The sequence below is a fragment of the Neoarius graeffei genome, chromosome 9, assembly GCF_027579695.1.
Source record: "Neoarius graeffei isolate fNeoGra1 chromosome 9, fNeoGra1.pri, whole genome shotgun sequence".
In the NCBI taxonomy this organism is placed as follows: Eukaryota; Metazoa; Chordata; class Actinopteri; order Siluriformes; family Ariidae; genus Neoarius; species Neoarius graeffei.
The window spans coordinates 68,065,899-68,078,426 of record NC_083577.1 but is presented as its reverse complement, the minus strand read 5'-3'; the positions used below and the strand labels follow the sequence as shown (position 1 = coordinate 68,078,426).

Genomic DNA, 12,528 nt, shown 5'->3' with positions numbered 1-12,528 from the left:
TCGTTCACTTCAAAGAGCCGGCTCTTTGAACCGGATCGTTCGCGACCGACACATCACTACGTTGTTTATTGCTAGCAAAGTTAGCGACAACATGTCTGACTATGACGGTGAAATGTGTGCGGAGATTCAGCCACATCTTTGTTGCTACAGCCTGGATAGTCGCAAGTGCGCACCATTTTCACAAATATATTATTGTATAGGTTATAGGTGGTGATAAATTTGTCGCTGTTCTTGCTCTCAAATTAGCTTGTTAGCACCGCTGATCTGAACTCCTAATCACTACCAAACAATGGGAAAGGTGTTGATTCCTGCACAGATGTCAACATGACAGCGCGCAGTGATACCGAGGGAGAGAAAATAGTGCCAAGCGATTTCGAGGTCTGACTTTTTATTTGGCAACGGTTTTGTGATGCAAATATATCACTCTTTTGAACACATACTGTTTTGAGACGAAAAACGTTTTACTTTCGTGACCCCAACAAACTTGCCGCACTACTTTCGTCTGGACCAAAACTGGACTCACAGGATGCTGTCAGGGGTAAGTCAGTGTGTTTGCACGACACTATTGATGGGGATGCCATACAGATTCATGTCAAAAATCCCGAACTATCCCTTTAAAGTGTGCAACAGTACGGAGTTGTCAATGTCATTTTTGTTTCAAAATTCACCACACATTCTGTATTGGGACAGAGGGGACAGGTGCCCTCTTCTTCCACAGCCATGCCTTTGTAATGTGTGCAGAATGTGGTTTTGCATTGTCTTGTTGAAATCTCCCTGGAAAAGATGTCGTCTTGAAGGCAGCACATGTTGCTCCAAAATCTCAATGTACTTTTCTGCATTAATGCTCCATCACAGAAGTGTAAGTTACCTTTGCCAAGGGCACTGACACAACCCCATACCATGACAGACCCTGGCTTTTGGACTTGTTGCTGGTAACAGTCTGGATGGTCCTTTTCATCTTTGGTCCAGAGCAGAGTGTCCATTTCTTACAAAAAAGACCTGGAATACTGATTTGTCTGACGAAAATACATGTTTCCACAGTGCGATGGTCCCAGATGCCTCTGAGCCCAGAGAAATCGACGGCGGTTCTGGACACAGTTAACATCGGGCTTCCTTTTTGCATGACGGTTCTTGATGCAGTGCCATCTGAGGGATCAGAGATCATGGGTGTTCAGCGATCATGGGTGTTCAGCGATCATGGGTGTTCAGCGATCATGGGTGTTCAGCGATCATGGGTGTTCAGCGATCATGGGTGTTCAGCGATCATGGGTGTTCAGCTTAGGCTTGAGCCCTTACACCCAAATCCCTCCAGATTACTTGAATTGTTTAATGATATTATGCACTGTAGATGAGAGACTTTCTTGAAGGAATATTGTTCTTAAACATTTCAATTATTTTCTCATGCACAAACTCAAGATCGTCAGCCCATCTGTGCTGCCCAAAGACTAGGCCTTTCCTGGATACTGATTTGGTACCAAATCATGATTACAAATCACCTGCTAACATCACCCATCTCAAATTACATCATTTAATTGTTTTACCTCATTACTAGCCCTAAATTGCCCCATTCCAACTTTTTTTTGGAATGTGTTGCAGGCCTGAAACACAGGAATGGATGTATATTACCAAATAAAATGAAGTTAAATCAGTCAAAAAAAAAAGAAAGATCTTGGGTTCATACTGTCTGCGCGGCACGGTGGTGTAGTGGTTAGCGCTGTCGCCTCACAGCAAGAAGGTCCGGGTTCAAGCCCCGTGGCCGGCGAGGGCCTTTCTGTGCGGAGTTTACATGTTCTCTCCGTGTCCGCGTGGGTTTCCTCCGGGTGCTCCGGTTTCCCCCACAGTCCAAAGACATGCAGGTTAGGTTAACTGGTGACTCTAAATTGAGCGTAGGTGTGAATGTGAGTGTGAATGGTTGTCTGTGTCTATGTGTCAGCCCTGTGATGACCTGGCGACTTGTCCAGGGTGTACCCCGCCTTTCGCCCGTAGTCAGCTGGGATAGGCTCCAGCTTGCCTGCGACCCTGTAGAACAGGATAAAGCGGCTACGGATAATGAGATGAGATGAGATACTATCTGCAATTAAAGACAAATCAAAGTACACTTAGAAATTACTGCTTTCTTTTTTTGTTTGCATTTTTTAGACCATCACAACTTTTTCTGAGTTGGAGTTGTAGGATGTCCATTTCTCTGTATCTTTTCAAAAAAATCTGAATGAAAAAAAAAAAGCTCGAAAACTTATACACATATACGAAATCACTTTTATGTGAAATGTGGTCCAGCATCCCCCCCCCCCGTTGCTTGAGGGAACTGCTGCACAGATTTATGGGCGATAGGCAGCACTGAGGATAGCTCGATGTTGCCTTCAAACGGGGAAGTTTGAAGGCATATTAGAAGAAAGGAAACGAGAATTTCATCAGTTCCGAATGGTCTTTGATGCCTCGCTGTCTTGTTGGACATCCTCCTGAGGCAGCATTTTCCCTGTTTCGAACACACTCATTGCAGTTACCGCAGGCTTGTAGTAATCGAGTCCAGGACTCTGACTCGAGTCCAACTCGTGTCCTAATTTTAAGGACTCGTGACTCAGACTTGGATTCGTGCATTAACTGCATTGGACTCACAAATTGGAGACGAGGACTTGGATCTTTTCTTGATTTTTTTTTGTAACATACTATAATAATTTGGCAGAAGATATTTATATCTGCATCAATTTTTATGCTAATTTCATGCAAGAGAATGCACGTTCACCTGTTCATATGTCATGGTCAGGAACAAACTAACGTTAATGGCGCTAAAATGTCTGGAGAGAACACCCCAGGGTTGTCCGCTTTGCTTATACAGACTTCTCGTGCAGTGGGAAAAAAAAGCACTGCTATGTGTTCCATATGTAGAAGAACTATCGAGGAGGCGACGGGGACAACCTCGAACTTCAATCGTCATTTGGCGAGACTCCACCCAGAGAAGGAAGTGACACGCTATGTTCATTGCTCTGTTGATAGCGGGGCTTGCTGAGCGATGAACTAGCTAGTGTTAACCCTCTCTCATGTTATTTGTCCTGTTGATAGTGGGCAGGGCTTGATGAACAATGAACAAGCTTTTCATCTGTAGTCTATTAACTAAAATGGCGCAGTCAAGCAGTAACGTCAGTCCAACACAGTAGCAGGGACGGTTTCACATAAAGGCAGCAACAGCCACCATCAAATGGTGCGGATGGAGTCTTGTTCTCGGACTCGAAATTTTCTTGAATGACTTGGATTTGAACACCAGAGACTCGAGACTGGACTCGAGGTTTAGTGACTCGACTACAACACCGAGTTCCTGTCTGTCTGTGAAACTGTATTATAATCCAAATGTGCAGGAAAACAAGCACTAAGTTTTGTTCGTGCATGTTGGACTTACGAATGTGAGTTCAGATGAAGCGACCCAGATGACGTCCACAAGCAACAGGACAATGACGCCCAGCACCAACCTCCTCTTCTGGGCACCACATAGTCCCAAACTCATCCTACACACTCACAAATACAACACAGGCTTATCATATGGATTACTTGTGTACATTATACTGTGTACAATAGACATGCAAACTAAAAATGAACAGCAGTTGTGGAGTAAAGGACCTTACCGTGCTGGGCGCATTAGAAATGGACACGCCTGTCTCTGCCAGCCTCTCTCTCCACGATGCACATCACACAGTCGCTACATGCAGTCTACACAGATGATACAAGAGCATATAGCATATAGAAATCAGGAGTGTGGTGTTTTTTTAAAAACTGAAATTAAATAAGGTCCTGAAATTCATGGACTACCCTAACAGAAATTAATTTTGTATATTTGGGTAGCGTTGCATCATCTCAAATCAACGGGGGGGGGGGGGGGGGGGGGGGATTTTATATCCATCACAGCGGTGTAGTGGTTAGCGCTGTCGCCTCACAGCAAGAAGGTTCTGGGTTCGAGCCCAGCAGCCGACGAGGGCCTTTCTGTGTGGAGTTTGCATGTTCTCCCCGTGTCTGCGCAGGTTTCCTCCGGGTGCTCCGGTTTCCCCCACAGTTCAAAGACATGCAGCTAGGTTAACATGGGACGGCCTTGGGCTGAAGTGCCCAAGAATGGCGGCGCGTACGTATGCAGCGGCCTTGCTCTCCTGTGATGAACTAAATTTTGTTGTACATTTGTGCAGTGACAATAAAGGCATTCTATTCCATTCTATCTACCCATCCAGTTCCTGCTAGTCGTTCTCCACTGGTGATAAGAAAAAAAAACTAAAGCATAAACAGAGGATCTACAATTTTTCCTTCTTTCGATGTTACAGTGGTGGACGCCCCCAACACCCACAATTGAAGCTGGTATAGTTATAACAACATAATTCCACAAGTCCATAAATATATGGACATGGACAAGGTTAAAGGTACTTTCGCTGTCTACCACGGTATATTGGAATCCACATTAAATAATGAATATGAGCTCAAGGTGCAGACTTTCAGCTTTAATTTGAGCGTATTTACGTTACAGGTCAGAATTGTAGGTCAGGTGGAATTTTTAACCCAGTTCATAATTTGCTACTTGTATTAGGGAGACTTACTATATCGAGGGTTAGGTTTAGGATTTGGGAAGACTTTGTATTTTAAACTACTTGATGACGTAATAAGACTGGACTCATTAATAAATTCAAAATATACAACACTGCTTCCGTTGAACTGTTGCTGGTCTAGTGGTTAACGTGTTGGGCATCAGAAGGCTCTGAGTTTGAATCATGGTTAAGTATGAAAAAAAGATATTTTAAAAAAATGCAAATTAGGTAGATAGGAAAGAAGAAGAAAGAAAGCACAACTTTATTCATCACACACTCTGCATTTAACCCATCTGAAGCAGTGAACACACACGTGTGAGCAATGAGCACACACACACCCAGAGCAGTGGGCAGCCATGCTAACAGCGCCTGGGGAGCAGTTGGGAGTTAGGTGCCTCGCTTAAGGCCCAAGCCCAAGGCCGTCCCATATTAACCTAACCTGCATGTCTTTGGATTGTGGGGGAAACCGGAGCACCCGGAGGAAACCCACGCAGACAACATGCAAACTCCACACAGAAAGGCCCTTGCCAGTGTAGGTATCATGCCGCCATTTCGTCTCTAAGAACTACAACTCCCAGTCCTCTTCCGCGTGACCTACGTCACGCGTGGGCGGGATCATCTACGTCAGTCCGCCATGCGCGCATAAGTCCAGGCGGAAGCTCCGCTCTTTGTCTCTCGTGTCCGGATTCCAAGGAATCTAGACGCACAAAAGACATGCTCTCAAACCTGAAAACACTTCCTTCTTGCAAGATTCACCATCCAGCGCGTTCTGTGCTTAACCACTGGCCAAGGTAAAAGTCCAGAATAGCGCGATCTTTAAACTCAACCTGAGTTACAACCGATTTATTCGTATTAGAAGTGACGTCACGACTGCAGCTCAAACGCAGTTTTAATTTGTAATTAGGAGCGACCAGAATTCCTCCTGATTGAAGTTCTGTGGACATTAATCAGAGACTTTCCTTTCATCACGAACGACGCGTCGGATCAAGAGAAGTTTTCTGTCCACGGAATCGACTCACGGAATCGACTCACGTGCTTCATGAACAGCGAAGCTCTGCAACGGCGAACATCTTCTCAGAACTTTGCTAGAGGCAAGATATTGAGTAAAATATATTTGGGCATAATAATTAAGCTAGTTTTAGGAAGTTGCTTTATTGAAAGTGTGAATTTAAACCCAGGTTTATTCATTACACTATTAGACACGCAGCATGTCGAATTGAATTGGTCTGTTTGTTTAATCTCATTTGTTTTCAGTTGATAGGCTGTGCATGTTTTTCTTTTACTAACATAATTCTCTTAACACACATTTTGATCTTAAGAGTTCAGGGGTTGGGTAATGTTATGAGTGTGGAATCCTTTTGTTACTGAGAAAACACGTGCTCAACAGGCCTGACCAGGCCTGATACACTTTAGATAGCTTCCCTTTTGTCTTAGCTTAGCAACACGAAGCTAATCTGGGCCTACCTCGTGCTCAAAGACATTTTGGTTAGCTATACAGAACTAGCATTTTGTCTAAAAACATGGTCAAGCCCCTCCTCCACACTCAACATACCAAAATATCAGATAAGAACATTCCAAATTTTATAGCTCCCTCATACACACGCACACCTTGGCTCAGGCCTAGGGGCCTAACACACACACACACACACACATATATACACACACATATACACACACCTCACTGCTTGTATATATTGATTATTATTTTTATCTTTGTATAATAAATTCATTTATTATCAAAGCTGTGTGTATTCATCTTGTTGGTGTGAACAATATCTGAAGTCCCCAATTGCAAAGAATTCAAAAAGGTGCAGATTTATGTAATATAGTAAGTGATCAATAATAATTTGGAAATATACCATAATCTAGCTGTTTGGTAATTTATCCAGGATTAATGGTATGATTCACTAAATGATTCATTGAACGATTCACTAAATGAGTCACTGAATGATTCACTTCAAATGAGACTGATTCTATGGTATGATTCAATTCAAATGAGTCAAAGTAAACGATTCAATGGGATTGATTCATTTTAATTATTAACCAAATTTAATGAGACTGATTTAATGAGATTGATCACTTAATATTAATAATTAACTGATTGCACCTACACCAGCCGCTGGGTTCTAACCCAGAACCTTCTTGCTGTGAGGCGACCATGCTAACTACTACACCACTGTGCCGCCCAGGAATAGGTAGACAGAAGAAATACTAAGTAGGTGTAGACGGAGAGGAAGTGGATGGAAGAAAAAGAGACAAAAGAAGTGATGAAAAAATCCCTTTTAAGAACCTTAAGCCTGGCGCACACGGGTGATTTTCTGGCGTTTGGTCGTGCAACTTTTTGACGCAAACGAAAAATTGCTTTGTGTGCGGATATTTATGACAGATCACCGGTATCAAACATGCTTGATATTCTGCAACCAAAAATAAATAAATAAATAAATAAATAAAAACCACCAGTCGCTGACTTGTTGCAGAGATATCACCACGTGTGCACGTCTTTGCGATAACGAAGCGATCACCTCCAAAGGCTAAGCCAATCCCTGCTTGTGAAGTAGTCACATGATTTCCACGTCACTTGCATCCTCCTCCCCAAATCACCCACTGGTCACAGATAACGTGCACACACAGCTACCCAAAAGGGGAAACTTGCATCCAAAAATCACAATACAGAAGAAGAAGTTGCCTGTGTGTGCCGAGCTCGAGATAATCCAACATTTTACTGAGGTTGGAAATTATGAACTAGGTTAAAATTTTAACCCAGGTTTTAAAAAAATAAAAAATAAAAAATCACCTAGTTTGAAATTTGCAACATCCAAATCAGGAGAACAGTGTAGGAATGTCAACACTTATGTGTGTCCCAAACTCATGACAAGTTAACATGATCTCATCTCATCTCATTATCTCTAGCCACTTTATCCTGTTCTACAGGGTCGCAGGCAAGCTGGAGCCTATCCCAGCTGACTACGGGCGAAAGGCGGGGTACACCCTGGACAAGTCGCCAGGTCATCACAGGGCTGACACATAGACACAGACAACCATTCACACTCACATTCACACCTACGGTCAATTTAGAGTCACCAGTTAACCTAACCTGCATGTCTTTGGACTGTGGGGGAAACCGGAGCACCCGGAGGAAACCCACGCGGACACGGGGAGAACATGCAAACTCCACACAGAAAGGCCCTTGCCGGCCACGGGGCTCGAACCCAGGACCTTCTTGCTGTGAGGCGACAGCGCTAACCACTACACCACCGTGCCACCCATTAACATGATCATAAATTAAACTGTCATTTGTACTACTTGTTTGCAAATCCTTTGTAGCCAATGTCTGCATGAATTCTGGCACCCATAGACATCACCAGATGCTGGGTTCCTTCCCTGGTGATGCGTTGCCAGGCCGTTACTGCAGCTGTCTTCAGTTCCTGCTCGTTCATCGGATGTTTTGTCTTCAGCACATGGAATGCATGCTCAACTGGATTCAGGTGATGTGACTGACTTGGACATTGCAGAACATTACACTTTTTTTTTTTTTTTAAACCAAAGAAGTCTTGAATTGCATTCAAAGTACACTTTGGTTTACTGTCCATCTGCACTGCGAAGCACGCTCCAACAATTTGGAAGCATATGGCTGAATCTGATCAGATAATATAAACCCTACACATTTTAGAATTCATCCTGCTACTTTTGTCGGCAGTCACATATTCAATAAACAAAAGGGAACCGTTTCCATTGGCAGCCACACCCACCCACACCATGAGATGAGATGATACGCTTCAGATCATGAGCAATTCCTTCTTTTCTCCATATATTTCACTTCCAATCATTCTGGTGCAAGCTGATCATCTGTCCACAGAATGTTGTTCCAGAACATTTTTCAAGATGTTTTTGGAACTCTAACCAGTTCTTCCAGTTTTTATGACTTGCCAATGGTTTACATCTTGAGGTAAACCCTCTGTATTTACTCTAGTGAGTTGTTCACTTGACTATTGACTGACAGAGGTACACCTACCGCCTGAAGGGTGTTCTTGATCTGGTCAAATGTTGCAAAGTTGTTTTTGTTCATGAGTCAGTCATTCAACATGGTCGCTTTCGATGGTTTTCCAGGCCTTTTGGTGTTTCTGGGCTCACCAGTGCCTTCTTTCTTTTTACGCTCGTACCAAATAATTGATTTGGCCATATTAAGAGTTAACAACAACAGACTCCAAACGCCACGCTTATCATCAACTCTAGACTTTTTTTTTATCTGCTTATGTGCCAGCGAAATAATTAAGGGATAATATACAGTGAGCCGGTCATTATTGTGAAATAAACCCTGACAGGGTGATTACAGGACATCAATATGAAGCAGAAGGGTCCTTGTAGCTCCCTGAAGGGGTTTATTTTGCAATAATGACCAGGTCACTGAATATTATCCTGCTTATTACATGGCTACTTAATAAAGAAATCAATCATTTGACACAAAATATTGATTTAAAAAACATTTTATTGCTTCCACCAATGATGTGGCCCATTGCAACAGCAACGATCTGTTATACAGAAATAACGGATCATAGAATGCCACAGTTGACCAATCAGAATCAGGTATTCCACAAAGTCATGCAGTAATGAAGGAATAACCTATTCGGAACTGCTGAGCAGCGATTGTTCAACTACTTTCGGTACATCAGAAGGGGAACTTTTTAAGGACTAGACAAAATGCTGTAATTCCCACACCTTTCACCTGATTTGGATGTATAGTATCTCATCTCATCTCATTATCTGTAGCCGCTTTATCCTGTTCTACAGGGTCACAGGCAAGCTGGAGCCTATCCCAGCTGACTACGGGCGAAAGGCGGGGTACACCCTGGACAAGTCGCCAGGTCATCACAGGGCTGACACATAGACACAGACAACCATTCACACTCACATTCACACCTACGGTCAATTTAGAGCCACCAGTTAACCTAACCTGCATGTCTTTGGACTGTGGGGGAAACCGGAGCACCCGGAGGAAACCCACGCGGACACGGGGAGAACATGCAAACTCTGCACAGAAAGGCCCTCGCCGGACACGGGGCTCGAACCCAGACCTTCTTGCTGTGAGGCGACAGCGCTAACCACTACACCACCGTGCCACCCCTGGATGTATAGTATATACCATCAAATTAAACGCTGAAAGTCTACAGTGTAGGAATATTCAATTTTCAAAATTTCATATTATTATATATACAGGACACTTTGTCGATGGAATAAAAATGTGTATTCTATTCCCTTCGAACAGGTTTCATTCATTTGGTTTGATAGCATGCAATATTGTTAGCATATCGCTTATCCTATGTGTATTACGTCACGCTACCCAATGGAGAATGAGTGTTGAATATGGTTTACAATTTTGCACAGTCAAGACAACACGATGTCGCATGTCAGAGACGTAAAACTTCGGCGCTAGCGAGCGACTGTGACAATCTGTAAACGAACATGGCGGCCAGGTTTGCGTCGTTAAATACGAAAGATTTTGAGAGAATTTTGAAAGAGAAAGACGTACTGAACACCCAAAAGGAGTGTGTATGTATAATAATAAGATTGGCTGGCTTTTTTTTTCATGGTATATCGGATATATATTCCATGATGTCACACATCAGAGCTGATGCGAATATTCAGTGAGAAAGATGTCTTTACAGACATCTTCAACATCTCGTTGAGCCAGGCTATTGTCCCCACGTGACTCAAAACCACCACCATCATCCCGGTCCCGAAGAAGCTGTCTCCCTCCTGCTTCAATGACTACCGTCCTGTCGCACTCACTCCCATCCTCATGAAGTGCTTCGAGCGGCTAGTCATGAGGCATATCAAGTCTGCCCTCCCCCCGCCGTGGACGCTTTCCAGTTTGCATATCAGTCCAACCGTTCGACTGATAACGCCATCTCCACTGCCCTCCACTCAGCCCTCACCCACCTGGAGACAAAAGACTCGCATGTCAGAATGCTGTTCATAGACTTCAGCTCAGCATTCAACACAATCATACCTCAGCAGCTCATTCACAAACTGGACCAGCTGGGACTCAACACCTCCCTGTGCAACTGGCTGCTCGACTTCCTGACGGGGAGACCACAGACTGTACGGGTCGGCAGCAACTCCTCCAGCACCATCACACTGAACACGGGGGCCCCCCAAGGATGTGTGCTGAACCCCCTCCTCTTCACTCTGCTGACCCACGACTGCACACCAACATCCAGCTCAAATCTCTTCATTAAGTTTGCGGATGACACGACTGTGGTGGGTCTTATCAACAATGGCGATGAGACAGTCTACATGAGTGAGGTGAGCCGCTTGGCCATGTGGTGCAAGGACAACAATCACCATCTGAACGTGGAGAAGACGAAGGAGATTGTTGTGGATTTCAGGAGAGAGCACACCCAGCATGCTCCACTATCTATCGACGGTGCTGCAGTGGAGAGGGTGAGCAGCACCAAGTTTCTGGGTGTGCACATCTCTGAAGACCTGTCCTGGAGCAACAACACAGCATCACTGGCCAAAAAAGCCCAACAGCGTCTGTACTTCCTCCGCAAACTGAGGACAGCAAGAGCCCCAGTCTCCATCATGCACACTTTCTACAGAGGCACCATCGAGAATATCCTGACCAGTTGCATCACCGTGTGGTACGGCGCCTGCACCGTGTCCTGCTACAAGACTCTGCAGCGCATCGTAAGAGCAGCTGAAAGGATCATTGGCGTCTCTCTCCCTTCTCTTATGGAGATCTATAACTTCCACTTTACCCGAAAAGCCATCAGGATTGCAGGTGACCCCACCCACCCATCTCACAGCCTCTTCAGCCTGCTGCCGTCGGGGAGGAGACTGCGGAGTCTCCGGGCCAAAACCAGCAGGCTCAATGACAGTTTCTTTCACCAGGCGGTCAGGAGGCTCAACTCCCTCCCTGTTCTGCGCCCCCCCCGCCCCAGATTCTGCCCGCACACCCCCCCTTCAGCATCTGACATCATGTCACCCTCACAGTCTCCCCCCAACACACACTCTCAACATTCATTCACACACTGAACTCAGGGTCTGCACATTTCACTTTACCGCTCATTTGCACTATTCCGCACTACCTCACCTTAATAGCTATTAGTTTACTGTTTATACTGCTTATTTCTTGTTTACCTGCTATACCTCAAGTGCCCTTGACTGTTTATGTCCTTTACTCTAATTTTTATATATATATATATATATATATATATATATATATATATATATATATATATATATATACACACATACACATAGACATAGACTAAACACTCACACACATATATATATATATATATATATATATATGTGTGTGAGTGTTTAGTCTATGTCTATTTCTTATCTAGAGTGTTTATACTGTTTATTTCAGTTATTCTATTTATTGCATTGCCTGTTTGCACCGTGGGTCAGAGAGGACTGAAATTTCATCTGTGCTGTATGTCGAGCATGTATAGCATATTTGACAATAAAGTTGACTTGACACACATGCGCACACACACATACCCAGAGCAGTGGGCAGCCATGTTAACGGCGCCCGGGGAGCAGTTGGGAGTTAGGTGCCTCACTCAAGGGCATGTCAGCCCAAGGCCGTCCCATATTAACCTAACCTAAACCGCATGCATAAAACAGCTTCTTTCCAAAAGCCATAACCGCCCTGAACTTGGATATGCTCTGACTTTATAGTTTATTTATTTTACTATGTGACTCTCCTCGTGCAGTACTTTATAAGGTGACTCTCTCTGTGCAATACTTTTATAATGTGCAATACCACACTCCATAATGCGAAACACAACACATTCACCTCACCTCAGGACTGTGCACCTTACACACAACACATACATCTCAAGTCTGTGCACCTACCTTACCTTGCAACACTTCATAAATGTGTAATATTTTATTTATTTTATAATGTGACTCTCTCTATGCAATAATTTATATGTGCAATGAGCAATACCTCACTCCA

General features: G+C 43.9%; 1 protein-coding gene across 3 annotated transcripts in view; it reads right to left on the bottom strand.

The window, feature by feature from the left end:
- LOC132891965 (solute carrier family 35 member F5-like) overlaps positions 1 to 12,528 on the bottom strand; it is a 60,017-nt gene that overhangs the window by 46,506 nt on the left and 983 nt on the right. For all 3 annotated transcript variants that reach the window (XM_060930144.1, XM_060930145.1, XM_060930147.1), the window contains exons 2-3: positions 3,618 to 3,702; positions 3,395 to 3,500 (exon numbers count right to left, since the gene is read on the bottom strand). In XM_060930144.1, coding sequence (XP_060786127.1) covers positions 3,395 to 3,500; positions 3,618 to 3,631 — 120 coding nt within the window. In that variant the 5' untranslated portion in view covers positions 3,632 to 3,702. The remainder of the gene's footprint in view (positions 1 to 3,394; positions 3,501 to 3,617; positions 3,703 to 12,528) is intronic.